This window comes from Myxine glutinosa, chromosome 2, assembly GCF_964187855.1.
Source record: "Myxine glutinosa chromosome 2, kmMyxGlut1.1, whole genome shotgun sequence".
Classification (NCBI taxonomy): domain Eukaryota; kingdom Metazoa; phylum Chordata; class Myxini; order Myxiniformes; family Myxinidae; genus Myxine; species Myxine glutinosa.
Genome location: NC_136262.1, coordinates 49,761,240 through 49,782,812, shown reverse-complemented (window position 1 = coordinate 49,782,812; position 21,573 = coordinate 49,761,240). Strand labels below are relative to the sequence as shown.

Genomic DNA, 21,573 nt, shown 5'->3' with positions numbered 1-21,573 from the left:
GGTTCCCCATTCGCTCTCTCTGAGCCCTCATTTGCTCACTCTGAGCCCTCATTTGCTCACTCTGAGCCCTCATTTCCTCCCTCATTTCCTCGCTATTCTGGGCCATAAGGGCCTTCATTTGTATGAAAAAAAGGTCCAAATCTACCAGCGGCGCTACTACGGTCGCGGCAAAATTTGGTGCCGCTTCACCCACGTGCGTGAGGACGCCACTTTGCGCGTCTGATACTTCCGCAACCACATTGCTATTTTTCTCCTCCTCCCTATCCTCCATATACATTTCCCCGAGGTCCTGGGTCGATTCCACCCTGTCTATTTCTCCCACCGACATCCGATCGCCTTGATTGTCCATGGCGCGATCTCAAAATTCGGGTTTTGCTTTATAAAACAAAATAAATTTCGGCAGCTTGTAATTTTGAGCGCGTTAAGCGTGCTTCGGGTCCGATATCCCTCCTCGACACCAAATGTTACTGCTATAACACAATTGGTGTTCCAAAATTTGGGCCTAACAAATTTAGGCCCAGGTCCGAATCCAACTCCTGACAACCAAATGTTACAGACGCGGCTTTTAGATGTTATATTGACCGAGCGGTGGTGTATTTAACCGCGTCCGAACAGTTCCTCCCCGATTAAAACCCGATTCCACCCGACATTGACCAGATCGCCCCACAGATATTCAATCGGGAAATCTCTAAAGCGACCGAAAGAGAATGAAAAAGAAGAAGAAGAAGAATACGGAGGAAGAACAGGTTTTATTATACACACACAAGCAATGGATGGAAGAAGCAGTAACACAGCGAATCCTTAACTTACACTATTCATTTTTACTTAGCCCCAAGACAAACGAGCAGGACAGGACGTTCACACTTACACAGGGGATAATGCAGGCAGGTAAGGCTTGAGATGGAGGCAAGGTCGGGAGGCCGCCGTTCGCAATTCCTCGCGGTTTTGGCGGGAAACCCTCGTCGTGTATCCGCTGTGGTCGACGGCACGCGCTGGTTCGGCACACCTGCTCCTCTTCTGGGGTGGGGCCGTCTCCCTCCTTTCAGCGCGTCTCTCCAAAGCTGGTCTCCTTGCCGAGTACCTCTCCTCTTTGGCTTGGAGCGTTTCGCATCTCACCGCCTCTCTTTGGTGCAGCCTCTTTGCTCCTCTCCCAGGGTCATCTCCAGCTCATCTCTCAAAGCAGTCCCTTGCAGTCGCTTTTATCACCTCGAGCGAAATCAAGCCGCCGACTCCGAGGGCACGCCTACCGGGTCACTCACCGCGGTGTTGATTGGCTGTTAGGGCTGGTTCACTCCTTCCCTCTTATGACGAGGTGGAGACACGCCTTTCTTCCCCAACCTTACCTCGTGGCCAATGGTGGTTTGAAGAAAACCGGCCAAAATGCGGAAGGCAATTGGAAGGGAGGTTTTGGGGAAATTGGAAGGGCCTACGCTTATTTTGTTTGATACAATGCAAAGTCAATCTAGTGGGAAAACACATACTTAGCCTACATGGAATACGGAAATACACTATTTAAAAGATATATCGTGACCTGCGTGTACTTTTCATGCAATTTAACTAGGACGCTGACTGCGACCATTATTTACATTACAGGGTGGTACCGTACGTTTGTAACGTTCACATTGTAACGTTTTCACATTCGTTACACTTCCTCCAAAATTGTTACACTTCTCAAAAACCGTTACACTTCTCAAATTCGTTACACACTTCTCAAAATCGTTACACACTTCTCAAAATCGTTACAATATATATATATAGTAACGAATTTGAGAAGTGTAACGAATTTGAGAAAGTGTAACGAATGTGAGAAGTATGGTTTTGTTGTGTGTAACTGTCACCCTCCGTAATGTAAAGAAAGGTCGAAGCTCATCCTCTTAGTTAATTCCATAAACCTACACACAGGACACCATATATCCTTTTAAATAGTTAGTCCCTTATTCTCTGTAGGTTAAGGATGTGTTTCCCAATAGTTTGACTCTTCATTGCACCGAATTAAATAAGAGTAGGCCCCTCCGACGCCCCATGGCAGCTTCCAAGTGCCAGGTTTGCCAGGTTTGCTACAATTGACTCTTTAGCCACTTTGCTGCATTTTCATCTCCCGTCCACTTTGCTGCATTTGACTCCATTACGCACGAGGTAATGACGAAGAAGAAAGGCGGGTCTCCACCTCGTCATAGAGGGGAGGAGTAAGTCGGCCCCGCTCATCCAACCCAGAACGAGGGGTTTGGCTTGAGAGGGCGGAGAGAGAACACTTGGGGGAGGTTCGCAAAGGTTGAAGGTCGGGGCCTATATAACCCGCAGCGCGACGCTCCCCACGGAGATGAGCTTTTTGGAGAAGATTGAGGTCCGAAGAAGATTGAGAGAGAGGTGCGGCAGATGCGCGATCCAGCTAAAGCAGCCAAGAGAGAACGAGCCGTGAGGGGGTGCTGATACTGAGCAATACGCCGAGACCCTCTAGGCCCTATTGCCGGCTGTGGAGACGCGGAGCTGCCAGCTGCTGTTCGCTTCGAGCACGAAACGTGGACCTTGACGGTGTGGAATTGCCCGGACCTTCCTGCCCTGCCATCGGCTTGGACCTTCTCCTCTCTCCAGTGATTCCTGCCATCATTTCCCCCGTGTAAGTGTGCCCGTTTGTCCGTCTTTCATGTTGTCTTGGGGTATTAATTAAGACTGCCATATATATAAGCTAATCATTGCACTATGTCTCCTGCTCCTTCAATTGCCTTATAAATCATCTTTCTTTTCCTTTCTGCTTAGTGTGTATAAATAGTAATAAATCTTGTTATTCCCTACTTTGTCTTTACTTCTTCATGCTCTTTCGGTCGCTTTAGAGGTTTCCATATTGAGTGTACGTGGCGCGATTCGGCCAACGTTCAGGATCGGGTTTAGTGAAGGCTAATGACTCGAACTTTGGGTTGCTAAAAACCGCTCGGCAACTAACTAGACCATCCAAACCGGGGTTCGAGCGGTACTTGTCTCCCTAGTCTGCAGAGGGACGGATAAAGGTATTCGGGATAAACCCTGGGCCCATAACCCTGATCCGTTCCATCCCGCGGGATAGCGTTACAAGTACCAGGACCGGGGAGACGGCCAGCTTAACAGGACAAGGGGCTAATCACCCCTTGCTAACGGGAGAGCCGTCCTCCGTATCCGTAACAATATATATATATGTATATATATATATATATATGTATATATATATATATATATGTATATATATATATATATATATATGTATATATATATATGTATATATATATATGTATATATATATATATATATATGTATATATATATATGTATATATATATATGTATATATATATATATATATATATGTATATATATATATATATATATATATATACATATATATATATATATATATATATATATATATAATATAAAACACTGTGTGTGTGTGTGTGTGTGTGTGTGTGTGTGTGTGTGTGTGTGTGTGTGTGTGTGTGTGTGTGTGTGTGTAATGTTACCGATAGACTCCGAAACGGAGAGGCTTACGTGCTTGATATTTGGCATAGACATGCCCATTGAGCCTGGGACGAACATGGCCGAACTCAAAATATTTGACGATCCATATTTTTTATTCATATTTACCTCAGCGCATTTCAGCGAAGTACCCGCGAATCTCAGCCAGTCCGAGCAGCTCGCTGATTCGCTCAGAGCGATCACGTGATGTTCCATCCCCGCCGCTAGACTGATTCGCTCAGAGCGATCACGTGATGTGACCATTGCCATTCACTCCACATAGGTGGAGATGCAGTTACCGGGCGCCATCTTGGTTGGCATTCGATGCTGGGCGATGGTGATTTCCGTCACACGTTTGCACGTAATTCAGAGCGAAAAGCGATTGCGTTTTGTGTCGATTTTGTGCGATATGAATTAAATGTCTGATAGGGACCGGTAATTCCGCCAGGGGCGCTGCGCGCACTACTTACGTCATGCTGTGCATGGCACTCTGTGACCACCGTTGCGGTGCAATGCTTTGCAGGCAAATCGTTTTTATGCCATGGTATGTCATATTTTGGACTTAACCACTCTTCATGACTGATCATGTGACATCTACACACATGGCTACCACCGAGACGGATCCTGGTTTCACGTGAGTAATATTTACCATATTTGCTCGATTTTTGAAACCGATGCATGCAAATATCGTGTCTATACCACACCTAAAATATTTTTTAGAAAGAATAAGCACATCTCCCCTTTGAAAGTGCCCCCTGAAGTGTGTCCAGGTGGAATTTCTAAGTCGTAGGTCTTAGCAACTCTCACCAATCTTTTACCGCATGGATTTATCTCGAGTATTTACTAAACTGTGCTAAGTTGAAGTTGCGTACATATTTCAGCAGTTTTCAATGTAAATCGGTGTAATGTAACCTCCCCCCTCCCCCCTCCCCCCTCCTCCTCCCCCCTCCTCCTCCCCACCCCTACTACCCCACCGCCTCCCCTACTACCCCACCGCCTCCCCTACTACCCCACCGCCTCCCATCCCTCACCCTCTAACCCTCCCACTCCCCCCCTCCCCCCCCTATCCCTCCCCCTTCCCCTCCCATCCCTCACCCTCTCCCCTCCCCCTCCCATCCCTCCACCCCCTCCCCTCCCCCTTCCTCTCCCCCTCCCCCTTCCTCTCCCCCTCCCCCTCTTACCCCTCCCCCCCTTCCCCTCACCCTCCCCATCCACCCCTCTTCTCCCCTCTCCCCCTCCCCCTCTTCTCCCCTCTCCCCCTCCCCCTCTTCTCCCCTCTCCCCCTCTCCTCTCCCCCTCCCCTCCTCCCCCTCTTCTCCCCTCCCCCTCTTCTCCCCTCCCCCCCGTTCCCCTCTTCTCCCCTCCCCCCCGTTCCCCTCCCCTCCCCCCTCCCGGCAATGCCGGGTACTTCTGCTCGTATATATATATTTTATAAACATGAATTCAATTCCTGCATGGGGCTAAGTGTGAAAAACTTTGACTCAACACGGGACTCGAACCAAGGGCCTCCATCACTTTCACGGTGACCGCCCACTGCGCTATTGAGCCAAGTGGGAGAGGTAAAAAAAAAAAACATATGGACACAGACAGCTAGGACTTCCAGGAAAGAAATCGGTATTTCAGAAAAGTAGATCTGGGGTGAATTAACGGGGTTAGAAAAGATTAAGAGATCATTGATGAAGACCAGAAAAAGCACAGGGCCCAGAACACTGCCTTGGGGAACTCCAGCCTGAACAGGAAGGGGAGATGAGAGAAATCCATTCAGGGCCACACGTTGACTACTACCAGAGAGGAAGTCCGCAAGCCATGTGTGGAGATTTCCATGGATACCATCGGAGGAGAGTTTGGTGAGCAGAGCTGGGTGCCAGACCGTATCGAAGGCACGTAACATGTCAAGGTAAACAGCTCTGATTTCCTGTTTGACATTGAGGACCTCCATCCATTGTTGAGACAGCAGAAGCAGCATGTCCAGAGTAGAGTGACCTGGTCTGAATCCAAATTGATGATGAGAGATCAAGATATTGGAGAAGAGGAAGGATTTGATATCCGAAGCAATGATGGATTCCATGACTTTGCTGATAATTGGGAGCAGGCTGATTGGTCTGTAGTTGCAAGGATCTGTTTTTGCACCTTTTTTGTGTAAAGCGGTAAATGTTGGGAACATGATGACATGTCGGGGTTACCGTGCATGACTCAATGGGCAAAAACGTGGAACCGAGATCGTTTGTACTTATAGTTTTATATAATTAGGAAAGCTCTAAATGTTCACCGATGTGTAGAATATAGATCTACTGGTATATCTAAGGCAATTGGAATATAATTGAAATTCAGCAATGATTGTTTTTAAGACTAATTTTTTTTTCTATATCTGTGTATCAATCACACCCCCAACTTTTAACTTTTTGGTGATAAAAAAGCGCGGTTAATACACAAGAAAATACGGGAGTCTAATAAATGAATAAATCGCTTTCAATTCCCACCAACCAGTTTTTCATCACCTCAAACTTGCCATGTATACATTATACATTTGGCATTAGACGAATTGAAATTTTAAAGAATTTTGATAAAACAAGAGCAACTAGAATGGCACTCGGTAGAGATAATACCTCCACTAGGCTGAACAGTTTACGGTTTGTATCCCACTGATAGGCCAGATCTGGATCCGAACCTGAACCAAAATGTAATCGGCTTGTTATCATCACCTACCCAACTCATACACCTAGTTTTGTCATAATCCGTCCACAACTTTTTGAATTATCATGATATACATCTTTTTTTTAGCCCTTTCTCTGTGGTGAAATATCACTTGATAATATTAAAGAAAAGTCCCGTATCCGGATCGAATCTTCACCAAAATTGAATCGATTTGTCCTCGTCACACACCCAACCTGTCCACCAGGTTTCATCCAAATTCGTCCACAACTTTTTGAGATATCTTGCTCACAAACAGACAGACAGGAGTGAAAACATAACCTCCATCCACCTTCAGTGGCGGGGGTAATAAACAAAGAATAAATAATAATGTTGAACTATTGCCATCATTTCATTCAAATTAATCTCAAAGACTTTGCTTCAAGAAGAATCCACAGTAATTTGTAACTGCACACAGGTTGAAAGCACTTTTACTTAAAATGATGCAAAGGTGCATACATAGATTGGGGAAACATCTCGAGTCATTTTGAGAAAAATACATTTTAATCTCAGCCCTACCAGACCAGTTTCGCAAATCTTCTGTTGCATCGTTGATAGCTGTGGACCGTTTGGGCCGATCAACGTTCCCTCCAAGCAACATAGAAGAGTTCCTTCCAATGCCGGAAGATGTGACAGCCAGAGAGAATGGAGCGCAGGAGGACGTACGGCCAGCTGTCCCCTACACACAAGTGCACACAACAACAGTTTCTTCCAATTAACAATGTTAGTGTTTGGAATCTCCATAACACTTTTGATGGAGGACTACTGAAGACCTTATACATAGTGGACGCTCAGTGACAAAAGTCATCACAAGTGCGTGCATAAAAATGAGCTCATATTTGCACCATGGTTTGGATTTACACAAAATGGATGAGGCTTAACCATTTTCATAGGAACTTTTAAAAATAAAAATGTGTTAATGATGTGAACAAATGGATGTAATTACAAATTAAAAACTACAGCGAAGTCGATGGTGCGCCATATGGGAAATCCCCATGCTTCTCACCTAAAGCAAAGTTGAAAGATGGCAAAAGGTTCCACCAGGATTGACCCAATATCAATTTTTTAGTTAAAAATATTTTTCCACATTTTAACCCCTGTGGTCCTAAGTATCTAGGCATAAAATAATAACTCACTTGCTGATAGCACAAGTTGTTGCCTCCAGGAAGGCAGTGTTCAGTCCATCAGCCCGGCCATTGAGGAGGAGAGCCTCAACAAGAGGGACAGCAGCAGGAAGGGACAGGATAGGCAGGGAGATGAGGGAGAGGTGTTGGGTAGAGATTCTGCACCAGGAGAAAAAAAAAAAGTACAAAAAGTTGAAAAAAAAACAAAGCAGAGGAAAAGCAAATGGAAAAAAAAGGACATTACTCATACATCAGTTTAAAGGTTAATGGAACATTGCACCTTTGGACAGGCTATTACACATCAGTCTCACCAAGTCCATATCAGTTGACAATGCAAACGAGGCCTTGAGGAAGTAGACCCACCAGACCTCAAAGCAATTCAGTAGTCCAATTTACTTCCATTAAATCAACATACCCTGTACCTAAACACCCAGTCCAAGAGCCGTACCGTTGTGTCGTGGAGGTAAGCTCGTTAGCAAGCACGATCACGAGCTGCAGTGGGAAAAATAATTATAGAAGAACCACGTGGTTAAATCGATTACCAAGGTATCCTATTAAGGTCTTTACATGATAGTAAAATCTCATTCTGAATACTTTGCCACATACAAATAACCTTGGTCAGAGGATGCCATTTGGCCCATCATGCCTGTGCCATATCCGCACACCGATAAACTTTTAAAATACATTGGTTCATTGTTCATCTTTTCCCCTGCAGCCCCATACTCCCCACAGCCTACAATTTCCCCACTATTTACCTAACTTTCTCAAACTGAATAAATCATAGGATAAAAGTCAGATTATTGAACAGATTACAGTTCATGTTTTTCCTTTCATTTTCACCCTCAATCCACAATCACCTGTTCCAGGTGCTGCTGACGAAAAAGCATGTGAGAGAAGTCGAGCAGGCACCCTATAAACGCATCCGTGATGTCAGGCCCAAGCAGGAAATAGCAAAGCACTTGCTGTGAAGCACAAAAACAATTCAAGTACACTTAGATGGAGTAATGGTGAAAGGTACAACAGAGTGAAAGTTGAACGAGGATGACAAGAAATATACAGTACAGTAATTGCTTTTTCAGCTCAGAAAAAACATGTAATGGCAAACATGTTCAATGCCCACATTAAAGCTAATTATATACGGTATACATTTAAAAAAGGCTCTTCTGGCTCAACAGTTCCATAGGCTCCACCTATTATTAGGCACGACCAAAGTCACCCGGTGCTGCTGGGCAACGCAGGCTCCTTCCTTCCACCCTTTCCTCCTCCTTCCACCCCTTCCCCTCCCACATCACCAGGCCCTGCCTACTCCCACTCCACTCCTTCTTCCAACCTCTATCCCTTCCTCTGGGAGGGGTGGGGGGGGGGGGGGGGCAGAGAGAGAGAGAGAGAGAGTGGAGGATTCAGTTGGGGTCTGGAGGGGCAGACAGGAGGGAGGAGGGGGGGGGGGGGGACAGAGAGAGAGAGAGAGAGAGAGTGGTGGATTCAGTTTGGGTCTGGAGGGCAGACAGGAGGGAGGAGGGGGGGGGGGGACAGAGAGAGAGAGAGAGAGAGAGAGAGAGAGAGAGAGAGGAGAGTGGAGGATTCAGTTGGGGTCTGGAGGGGAGACAGGAGGGAGGAGGGAAGACTGGGAGACAGAGAAAGAAAGAGGGAGGGAGAGGGAAAGAGAGAGAGAGAGAGAGTGGAAGGGGCCGAGCAGGGAAGGGTGAGAGAATCACGCCTCACAACACGTCACTATATTATACACTCTGGGAGGGAGGGGTGCGAGGTGGGTGGTGGGAGCGAATGAAGGGGCCTTTATGCAATCCATAATAATATATGGATTTCCGTTATCTTGAAAAAAAGTCTCAGAACTTGGGTTATATACTTTAATCCATGACAGGCCATCGTGGAAAATCATGATATAATGCATAAAATCGCTCTTGGCTCCTAATTTGAAAACTACAGCACCTATAAAAGCGATGTGTACAGCGATTTATAGGTACGAAGATCAGACATTCGATGTTTTGAGTGAGGAAAGAGGAAAAAATAAATTTGGAGTGTGTAATCGAGCAGAAACCATTGCAGTGTGGTCCAAAGCAAGGAGTTTTTGAGCAGGCCGAAATTGAAGACCCCTGCGAGGGATAGTGGGATGACCAAGGATAAAGCCAGCTTTTCTTATAATTTAATAATCCGGTTAATTATCTTAAAAATGGGTGTTTTCATTTACCCAAACACCCACTTTTCATTTATGCACTCCTTTCGAGTTCCCTTAGTATGCATGCAAAGTTTCGGTCAGCTAGGTTTCATGGTTTTGGAGTTATGGAGAAGACACAGACAGACTGACTGACATACACTCTCTTATTATTATAGATGAGCTTAGCAGAGCTGCAATCCCCTACTTCTCTGGAGGATTGTACTGCAGGAATTACCGGGAAGACAATTTAATTATCTTCCGCGATTCAGAATTCACGTCTCTCCAAAACTCAACGATGGATATCCATGAACTTTCTCAAACTCAATGCTGATAAAACTGACATGCTGTTCTTTGGTACTCCGTCCGTTCATAAAAGATCCAACTCCAAATCGTGATATTTGGGGATCGCAATCTGACCACTGCTTCTATGGTTATAAAACCAGGAGTCACGGTGGACCAAACTCTTTCCTACAGTACATTCGACAGATTACTTTGTTGCTTTCCTCCTCCTCTTCCATTTGTAAGGAGTGTTAAGCTGGGCGTCTTGCCCGCAGGTATTAGTTGTTGGACATTAAAGATTACACAGTGTCCTTCGTGAAGAGTAGGCGAGCTATCGCTGGCACCGTGAACAAACTCCATATTCCTGCCCTAACTGCTGCTGGGAAGGTAACGACAAAACACCTTGTATAACTCTTGCTCAGGCAGCTGCTTTGGCGGCACCGAAGCTCTGTGAAGAGTATGGTACACCAGAGAGGGAAAAAGAGGTGGATAAATTACAGAAGGGAAGGGCTGTGTTTCATCTGATTTTGAACATTTAATCTGCTTCATTGCAGCAGGAGACTTCATCACTAAGTCGATTTGTATTTCTTGTACACGCTTATTTCATGGGAAGGGACTACAGGTTCCCTCTCTGTCTGTCCCACCTGTGGTTTTTTTAGACTTTCCCCATGCCATTTAACATATTCAACTGAAACTTGGGAACATGTATTTATGAAGACAAGTTGCAGAATAAGTACAAGTTTCAGGGCATTTCATCAATTTGTCACAGTTTTATGCCCTTTCTGGACTTAGGAAATACCACATCGGTAGGGGACATCTATTGCAAAGTGATTCTCAGGTGTGTATTTTTGGCTGCCGCCCAATTTACTCCATCATTTGTCAAAGCCCAGGAATCCAACCCTCTTATTCCCATAAGGAATTGGTTTTTGAACTATCGCGGTTTCGAATGTCGCAGCATTTTCTAGGAATGTAACCCCCGCGATATTTAAGGGTTTTCTGTATATGACAATTGATTGATTTGCCAAAGCTTGAATCACAAAAATAGTTTTTCATCAGTATGTAACCCAGTATTCCCAGTATTCCCAGTATTCCCAGTATTGGGAACAAACACCACAGTACCTGCAACCAGTGGTTGGCTGTATTGTGCAGCGCAGTAAGGGGTGCAGGGGTGTGCAATATAAAACAGCATCGCAGAAGCACCCGCACACACTCCTCTGCAGAACACGCCATGGAAGAGGTGATGCATACATGAGCTATTTACTTGTATTATACAACAGTTTTATACAATACCTTAAATTCACATCAGCTTTGGATTATAGAAACGAGTTGACTCGTCTATTCCAGTCTTCTACACCACAGGATGAAAGCCTGCATGGTCCATTGCTTGCTATCCGTAGCCATTGTGCTCCTGTGAATATTTGATTCGTTTGCTTGCTGGCAAGGTACAAAACTGAATTAAATAATGAATTATCTGCACTACTACCTCAAGTAAATATCATTAAATCAAAAATTGGACTTGATTAGGAGTTATTCATCATCTATCTATAATTCCAGTAATCTCTGTGTGTATGTGTGTGTGTGTATGTGTGTGTGTCTGTGACCGCTGTTTCTCGACAACCACGGGTCCGATATACTTGAAACTTGCCAGGTATATTGCTGGGGACCCGAGGATGTGCCTTTTCAAGGTTTCATATTAATCGGAGAAGTAGTTACCGAGCTATGGCGATTTCTTTACCAAACTCCGCAAGCCGTTCGCTTTGGACCAAACCATTTCATGTAAATAGAGGGGGGGGGGGATTGTCACCGTACTCGCAAGCCGTTCGCTTTGGCTTTGCGAATGGACCAAACCATTTCATGTAAATAGAGGGGGGGGGGGGGGGGGTTGTCACCGTACTCGCAAGCCGTTCGCTTTGGCTTTGCGAATGGACCAAACCATTTCATGTAAATAGAGGGGGGGGGATTGTCACCGTACTCGCAAGCCGTTCGCTTTGGCTTTGCGAATGGACCAAACCATTTCATGTAAATAGAGGGGGGGGATATAATTTTAGATATATATATAGTACGGGCATGCCCTAGTCTCTCTATAATGCAAGCAATCTCTGTGTGTCTGTGTGTATGTCTGTGTGTATGTCTGTGTGTATGTCTGTGACCGCTGTTTCTCGACAACCACTGGTCCGATCTAAGTGAAACTTGCCAGGTATATTGCTGGGGACCTGTGGATGTGCCTTTTCAAGGTTTGCTATTAATCGGACAAGTGGTTACCAAGTTATGGCCATTTATTTAGCAAACACATACGTTTTGTACGTGAACGAAGGAACAGCGAAGGACAAGAGCGAAGGAATGGCGAAGGACGAGAGCGAAGATCGAAGGAACAATGAAAGTTTTAATTTTTTTTTGCACGTACGGTCAAGCTACAGCGAAGGAACCGCGTGTGTGTTTGTTGTTCTCCTCTCTTTGTGCTTTACCTTGCGATGAAATTGCAAAATGGCAAAATATGTTGGCGCTAATTGAAGAATTGGCCATTAAAACTAATTTGCGATTAATCGTAACTGCGATATGCGAACTTCTGGACAGTGAGGCCTTATTTTTGGTACGTATGTCCACGTACTTACCTCTCCGCACGTACGGGCACGCACTAGTTAGTGGCAATGATGAAAGTTTGGTTGACAAAATTGCTTTGGCTAAAGTTACATTTTTGTTATTAATGCGTATTTTGACCATCGAAATTTGCTTCACTCGCACTGGTGTGTATGTGTGTGCGTGTGTGTGCGAAGCATGACAATGGAAATGTGATGTTATAAAGGGAGTCGCTTATGTACCATCTGCAGTAACGGTGGGATTACAGCACAGCCTTCCCAAAAGGTGCCCAAGCAAAGGAAACTGTCGTAGAGACTTCTCCACTGGCTACGGGAGAACGCAAGCAAACACGCACACACCATTCCATCAGATCAAAATACAACTTACACCAACTTACATACAATAAAATGAAAATAATACCTTTTAAATGAGTAAATGAGTAACACCTTTTTTTCCTATTTTACAGTCGTCAAATGAAGCCGAGTGTCGCATCTGCTAGGACTCACTGGTGGATGTTAAACGGTACTCGTCAAAAAGCATAGGCCATGTCAAAAACCTGACAAAATACTAAATTCCTCTTCTGGTTGAGGAGCTCCGACAGCAAGCTGTGATGGTGAAACGACCTCTCCAGGCTAGATTTTCAGCTAGGATACATTCAGGACAGCTCGTGGCCGACAGGATGCACCCAAGAGTGTTATGGAGCAACATAGGTGAGACGTGGACAAGTGCAATTAACATTTACAAGGATTTACAAGGAACTTTGGTGCAGGAGCCCATTCCGCCCATCATGCCTGTACGACACCAACACCAGATCCCTGTTCTAAAGCAAAATTATCACCTGAATTTCCATAACAATTAATGATTGACACCAGGTCCAGACAAAAGTTAAAGGATACGTCAAACGTAACTGTAATGAGGATACAACAAAGAAGCATGATGTGTCAAACGTCCTTTTTATGTCTTTAGAAATTGGTAATTCCGGCACAAAACTGGTCGTGTACATGGGTGGCACAAGGGAATAAAAACAAAGATACTAAAGGGTGTCCACAAAGTCACGCATCATAGCAAAACATTTATTTGTAAGGTTTGCTACATCAGTTGTTCAAAATGTGTCCCACCAATCTCAAAACATGTCTGTAAACGGAAAAGCAGGTTTCTCTGAATGTTCAACATATCCGGGCTAATTGATGAATAAATAAATATATATGTATATATACTATACATCCAAAAAAAATTAATACACTAGATAAATTAAATAATTCCCGATGATGCGCGAATTTGTGGACACCCTGTAGAACGGCAAAGTTTACATTTTGTAGGCCACTGATGTTCTTGGGAAAAATCCCAGGAGCAGGATATCGCAAAACATTGTGGACAGATTCAGAGGAAATGTGGCGGACAGGTTGAGTGTGTGACAAGGACAAATTGATTGGATTTCGGTGAAGATCCAGATCCAATAATTTTTTAAGTGATTCTTCACCATTGAGAGATGCGGCCAAAAACGATATACTGTATATCACAATATGTCAAAAAGTTATGGACGAGTTATGAGAAAACTCGGTGGACGAGTTGACTCGGTGACGAGAACAAGCCGATTAGATTTCGTTTCAGGTCCGAATCCAGATCCGGCCCATCAGTGGATACAAAACGTAAACTGTTCATCCTGGCGGAGGTGTGCGCTCTACCGAGTACCGTTCTAGTTACGCCACCAAAGGTGGGCGGACGTTATGTTTTCACCCATGTGTCTGTCTGTTTGTCTATCTGTGAACAGGACATTTATAAAGGTTGTGGACTGATTCAGAGGAAATGTGGAGGTTGAATATGTAACAAGGACTAAATGACGACGTTTTGGTGAAGATCCAGATCAGAGATTTTAAAAAGTGATTCTTCACCATTGAGAGATCGGGGCCAAAATCGATGTATAGCAAATCTGGAAAGGTTGCGCTCAGATTTGGACAAACCTTGGTGGACAGGTTGGGTGAGTGACATGGAAGATTTGATTCAATTTGGGTGAAGATATAAATCCGGATCAGGATCCGATCATTTAAGCAATTCTTCACGATTGAGATCCATTCTTCTTCACCATTGAGAGATTGATTCTTCACCATTGAGAGATCGATTCTTCACCATTGAGAGATCGATTCTTCACCATTGAGAGATTGATTCTTCACCATTGAGAGATTGATTCTTCACCATTGAGAGATTGATTCTTCACCATCGAGAGATCGATTCTTCACCATTGAGAGATTGATTCTTCTTCACGATTGAAAGATTGATTCTTCACCATTGAGAGATTGATTCTTCACCATTGAGAGATTGATTCTTCACCATTGAGAGATTGGTTCTTCACCATTGAGAGATTGATTCTTCACCATCGAGACATTGATTCTTCACCATCGAAACATTGATTCTTCACCATTGAGATTGATTCTTCACCATTGAGATTGATTCTTCACCATCGAGACATTGATTCTTCACCATTGAGAGATTGATTCTTCACCATTGAGAGATTGATTCTTCACCATTGAGACCGATTCTTCACCATTGAGAGATTGATTCTTCTTCACGATTGAGAGATCGATTATTCACCATTGAGATTGATTCTTCACCATTTAGAGATCGATTCTTCACCATTGAGAGATTGATTCTTCTTCACCATTGAGAGATCGATTCTTCACCATTGAGAGATTGATTCTTCACCATTTAGAGATCGATTCTTCACCATTGAGAGATCGATTCTTCACCATCGAGAGGTCAATTCTTCACCATCGAGAGATCGATTCTTCACCATCGAGAGATTGATTCTTCACCATCGAGATCGATTCTTCACCATTGAGAGGTCGATTCTTAACCATTGAGAGATTGATTCTTCACCATCGAGAGATCGATTCTTCACCATTGAGAGATTGATTCTTCACCATTGAGAGATTGATTCTTCTCCATTGAGATTGATTCTTCACCATTGAGAGGTCAATTCTTCACCATCGAGAGATCGATTCTTCACCATCGAGAGATCGATTCTTCACCATCGAGATCGATTCTTCACCATTGAGGTCAATTCTTCACCATTGAGAGATTGATTCTTCACCATTGAGAGACTGATTCTTCACCATCGAGAGATTGATTCTTCACCATCGAGAGATTGATTCTTCACCATCGAGAGGTCAATTCTTCACCATCGAGAGATTGATTCTTCACTATTGAGAGATCGATTCTTCACCATTGAGAGGTCGATTCTTCACCATTGAGAGATTGATTCTTCACCATTGAGATTGATTCTTCACCATTGAGAGATTGATTCTTCACCATCGAGAGGTCAATTCTTCACCATCGAGAGATCGATTCTTCACCATTGAGAGATCGATTCTTCACCATTGAGAGATCGATTCTTCACCATTGAGAGATCGATTCTTCACCATCGAGAGATTGATTCTTCACCATTGAGATCGATTCTTCACCATCGAGAGGTCAATTCTTCACCATCGAGAGATCGATTCTTCACCATTGAGAGATCGATTCTTCACCATTGAGAGATTGATTCTTCACCACTGAGAGACTGAATCTTCACCATTGAGAGATTGATTCTTCTTCACGATTGAGAGATTGATTCTTCACCATTGAGAGATTGATTCTTCACCATCGAGAGATTGATTCTTCACCATCGAGAGGTCAATTCTTCACCATTGAGAGGTCAATTCTTCACCATCGAGAGATCGATTCTTCACCATCGAGAGATCGATTCTTCACCATCGAGAGATCGATTCTTCACCATTGAGGTCAATTCTTCACCATTGAGAGATTGATTCTTCACCATTGAGAGACTGATTCTTCACCATCCAGAGATTGATTCTTCACCATCGAGAGATTGATTCTTCACCATCGAGAGGTCAATTCTTCACCATCGAGAGATTGATTCTTCACCATTGAGAGATAGATTCTTCACCATTGAGAGGTCGATTCTTCACCATTGAGAGATTGATTCTTCACCATTGAGATTGATTCTTCACCATTGAGAGATTGATTCTTCACCATCGAGAGATCGATTCTTCACCATCGAGAGGGCAATTCTTCACCATTGAGAGATCGATTCTTCACCATTGAGAGATCGATTCTTCACCATTGAGAGATCGATTCTTCACCATTGAGAGATCGATTCTTCACCATCGAGAGATTGATTCTTCACCATTGAGATCGATTCTTCACCATCGAGAGGTCAATTCTTCACCATCGAGAGATCGATTCTTCACCATTGAGAGATCGATTCTTCACCATTGAGAGATTGATTCTTCACCACTGAGAGACTGAATCTTCACCATTGAGAGATTGATTCTTCTTCACGATTGAGAGATTGATTCTTCACCATTGAGAGATTGATTCTTCACCATCGAGAGATTGATTCTTCACCATTGAGAGATTGATTCTTCTTCACCATTGAGAGATTGATTCTTCACCATCGAGAGATCGATTCTTCTTCACCATCGAGAGATTGATTCTTCACCATTGAGAGATTGATTCTTCTTCACCATCGAGAGATTGATTCTTCTTCACCATCGAGAGATCGATTCTTCTTCACCATCAAGAGATCGATTCTTCACCATTGAGATTGATTCTTCTTCACCATCGAGAGATCGATTCTTCACCATTGAGAGATTGATTCTTCTTCACCATCGAGAGATTGCTTCTTCACCATTGAGAGATCGATTCTTCACCATTGAGAGATCGATTCTTCACCATTGAGGTCGATTATTCACCATTGAGAGATTGATTCTTCTTCACGATTGAGATCGATTCTTCACCATTGAGAGATTGATTCTTCACCATCGAGAGATCGATTCTTCACCATTGAGAGATCGATTCTTCACCATTGAGAGATCGATTCTTCACCATTGAGAGATCGATTCTTCACCATCGAGAGATTGATTCTTCACCATTGAGATCGATTCTTCACCATCGAGATGTCAATTCTTCACCATCGAGAGATCGATTCTTCACCATTGAGAGATCGATTCTTCACCATTGAGAGATTGATTCTTCACCACTGAGAGACTGAATCTTCACCATTGAGAGATTGATTCTTCTTCACGATTGAGAGATTGATTCTTCACCATTGAGAGATTGATTCTTCACCATCGAGAGATTGATTCTTCACCATTGAGAGATTGATTCTTCTTCACCATTGAGAGATTGATTCTTCTTCACCATCGAGAGATTGATTCTTCTTCACCATCGAGAGATCGATTCTTCTTCACCATCGAGAGATCGATTCTTCACCATTGAGATTGATTCTTCTTCACCATCGAGAGATTGCTTCTTCACCATTGAGAGATCGATTCTTCACCATTGAGAGATCGATTCTTCACCATTGAGGTCGATTATTCACGATTGAGAGATTGATTCTTCTTCACGATTGAGATCGATTCTTCACCATTGAGAGATTGATTCTTCACCATCGAGAGATCGATTCTTCACCATTGAGAGATCGATTCTTCACCATTGAGAGATCGATTCTTCACCATCGAGAGATCGATTCTTCTTCACCATCGAGAGATCGATTATTCTTCACCATCGAGAGATCGATTCTTCTTCACCATCGAGAGATCGATTCTTCACCATCGAGAGATTGATTCTTCTTCACCATCGAGAGATCGATTCTTCTTCACCATCGAGAGATCGATTCTTCACCATTGAGAGATTGATTCTTCTTCACCATCGAGACATCAATTCTTCACCATTGAGAGATTGATTCTTCTTCACCATCGAGAGATCGATTCTTCACCATTGAGATTGATTCTTCTTCACCATCGAGAGATCGATTCTTCACCATTGAGAGATTGGTTCTTCTTCACCATCGAGAGATTGATTCTTCACCATTGAGACCGATTCTTCACCATCGAGAGATTGATTCTTCACCATTGAGACCGATTCTTCACCATTGAGGTCGATTCTTCACCATTGATGTCGATTCTTCACCATAGACGTCGATTCTTCACCATTGAGAGATTGATTCTTCTTCACCATCGAGAGATTGATTGTTCACCATCGAGAGATTGATTCTTCACCATTGAGAGATTGATTCTTCTTCACCATCGAGAGATTGATTCTTCACCATTGAGAGATTGATTCTTCACCATCGAGAGATTTATTCTTCACCATCGAGAGATTGATTCTTCACCATTGAGATTGATTCTTCACCATTGAGAGATTGATTCTTCACCATTGACAGAATGATTCTTCACCATTGACAGAATGATTCTTCACCATTGACAGAATGATTCTTCACCATTGACAGAATGATTCTTCACCATTGACAGAATGATTTTTCACCATTGACAGAATGATTCTTCACCATTGAGGTCGATTCTTCACCATTGAGGTCGATTCTTCACCATTGAGATTGATTCTTCACCATTGACAGAATGATTCTTCACCATTGAGAGATTGATTCTTCTTCACCATCGAGAGATAGATTTTTCACCATTGAGAGACCGATTCTTCACCATTGAGAGACCGATTCTTCACCATTGAGAGACCGATTCTTCACCATTGAGAGACCGATTCTTCACCATTGAGAGACCGATTCTTCACCATTGAGAGACCGATTCTTCACCATTGAGAGACCGATTCTTCACCATTGAGAGATTGATTCTTCACCAGCGAGAGATTGATTCTTCACCATTGAGAGATTGATTCTTCACCATTGAGGTCGATTCTTCACCATTGAGAGATTGATTCTTCACCATTGACAGAATGATTCTTCACCATTGACAGAATGATTCTTCACCATTGAGGTCGATTCTTCACCATTGAGGTCGATTCTTCACCATTGAGGTCGATTCTTCACCATTGAGGTCGATTCTTCACCATTGAGGTCGATTCTTCACCATTGAGGTCGATTCTTCACCATCGAGAGATTGATTCTTCACCATCGAGAGATTGATTCTTCACCATCGAGAGATTGATTCTTCACCATCGAGAGATTGATTCTTCACCATCGAGAGATAGATTCTTCACCATCGAGAGATAGATTCTTCACCATCGAGAGATTGATTCTTCACCATCGAGAGATTGATTCTTCACCATCGAGAGATTGATTCTTCACCATCGAGAGATTGATTCTTCACCATCGAGAGATTGATTCTTCACCATCGAGAGATTGATTCTTCACCATCGAGAGATTGATTCTTCACCATCGAGAGATTGATTCTTCACCATCGAGAGATTGATTCTTCACCATCGAGAGATTGATTCTTCACCATCGAGAGATTGATTCTTCACCATCGAGAGATTGATTCTTCACCATCGAGAGATTGATTCTTCACCATCGAGAGATAGATTCTTCACCATTGAGATTGATTCTTCACCATTGAGATAGATTCTTCACCATTGAGTTATTGGGCCATAAACTATATACATGATATTTTAAAATTTGTGGACGAGCTATAACAAAACTTGGTGGATGAGTTGGTTCGGTGACAAGGAGAAGCCGATTCGATTTTGTTTCAGGTCCGGCTCCAGATCCGGTCTATCAGTGGATAGAAAACATAAACCGTTTAGCCAGGTGGAGGTGTGTGCTCTACCAAGTACCGTTCTAGTTTTGCTGTTTTGGCTTTTTTACTTCCTTTGACAGTAAGAGTAAGTGCATCCTTGGAGGTAAACAAACAAATCATCGGGGCTACACATAATCAGCTTCATCCGCAAACACAACAACCATTACTATTTGATGACAAATGTCAGGGTTTAATATTATTACGCTGCCCTCACCTGCCCGGCTGTGGCACGTTCCAGTTGGTGGAGCAACGTCCGCAGGGCAGGTAAATCGGAGTGCCAGGACTCGGCTTGCCAAGCAGTGATCTTCTCGAGCCAATGAGACAGCACACCCTCTCCCAGATTCAAGGTCTTCGACATACTTCATGCCTCCACGGAGTCGGTAGGCCTCGGTGCTCACGGACGCACCAGCTGTGCGTGAATCATTGAACCGGTCCTTATCTTCGGTCTCTTCTTATGGCCTCTCTTGTCCCGCAAACCGGGTTGTTTTTATTTGGAAGATTTTCACGTGAAAATGCTTCGTGTTCGTTCAGCGAACGCCTCGTCAAGTTCGTATTCCGGCGCCAATGAACACGCGCGTGCACTCGGACCGCCCATTCGCCGATTCCAATAAGCAGATTCGCGACACGGGTGGCATTTTGGAATCCCTATATATTTTTCTCTCCACACTTTCATGTTTGGAATTTTTATTTTAATCGAGGTCACTTCCTGGGAACTCGTTGTCGTCCGGATAGTGATGTGAATCCAGCTGCCTCATCCGCATTCCGCAGGTCATGTTATGCTTTGGGTTCCTTCCGGGTAGCGACGGCCGTCGCCATTTTTTTTTTGCGCGGTGAAAACAACTCCCTAGCAACGACTTGAACGCCGTTGCTGGCGATGATACTGCTCGTAGTTTTTGTTGCGTAGTCCGAGAAAATGCGGTTCAATTATCTGGAAAGTCTTAGTAAAGATGATAAACATCGTTATGAGGTGAAATTGTATGCGATTGGGCGAGAAAGGTTTCCTTATAGGGAATGAGGGTCCACAAAAAATGAGCGCTGAATGACGACTTCATTGGGAATCGGATAGCACTCCGGAGGCCGACAGATGTTATTGTGGAATTATAAAAGTACTCACGGCACTCAGTAGAGAGCATACCTCGTAAAAAAATCGACTAGCCGGATCTGGATCTTCACCAAAATTGAATCGATTCTTCCTTGTCGCACACCCTACCTGTCCACCAAGCTTCGTCCAAATCCGTCCGCAACCTTTTGAGATATCCTGCTATATATCGTTTTTGGCCCTGTCTCCAATGGTGAAGAATCACTGAAAAAAATCGACTAGCCGGATCCGGATCTTCACCAAAATTGAATCGATTCTTCCTTGTCGCACACCCTACCTGTCCACCAAGCTTCGTCCAAATCCGTCCGCAACCTTTTGAGATATCCTGCTATATATCGTTTTTGGCCCTGTCTCCAATGGTGAAGAATCACTGAAAAAAATCGACTAGCCGGATCCGGATCTTCACCAAAATTGAATCGACTAGTCCTTGTCGCACACCCAACCTGTCCACCAAGCTTCGTCCAAATCCGTCCGCAACCTTTTGAGATATCCTGCTATATATCGTTTTTGGCCCTGTCTCCAATGGTGAAGAATCACTGAAAAAAATCGACTAGCCGGATCCGGATCTTCACCAAAATTGAATCGATTCTTCCTTGTCG

General features: G+C 43.7%; 1 protein-coding gene across 2 annotated transcripts in view; it reads right to left on the bottom strand.

Annotated features, from left to right (window-relative positions):
- FANCC (FA complementation group C) overlaps positions 1–20,460 on the bottom strand; it is a 47,242-nt gene extending 26,782 nt beyond the window's left edge. The window contains exons 1-7 of one of the 2 annotated variants that reach the window (XM_068108234.2): positions 20,090–20,460; positions 12,571–12,655; positions 10,871–10,965; positions 8,157–8,261; positions 7,748–7,791; positions 7,312–7,458; positions 6,695–6,854 (exon numbers count right to left, since the gene is read on the bottom strand). In XM_068108234.2, coding sequence (XP_067964335.2) covers positions 6,695–6,854; positions 7,312–7,458; positions 7,748–7,791; positions 8,157–8,261; positions 10,871–10,965; positions 12,571–12,655; positions 20,090–20,233 — 780 coding nt within the window. In that variant the 5' untranslated portion in view covers positions 20,234–20,460. The remainder of the gene's footprint in view (positions 1–6,694; positions 6,855–7,311; positions 7,459–7,747; positions 7,792–8,156; positions 8,262–10,870; positions 10,966–12,570; positions 12,656–20,089) is intronic. The other variant, XM_068108235.2, reaches the window with a different exon arrangement.
- Between the last annotated feature and the right edge of the window lie 1,113 nt (positions 20,461–21,573).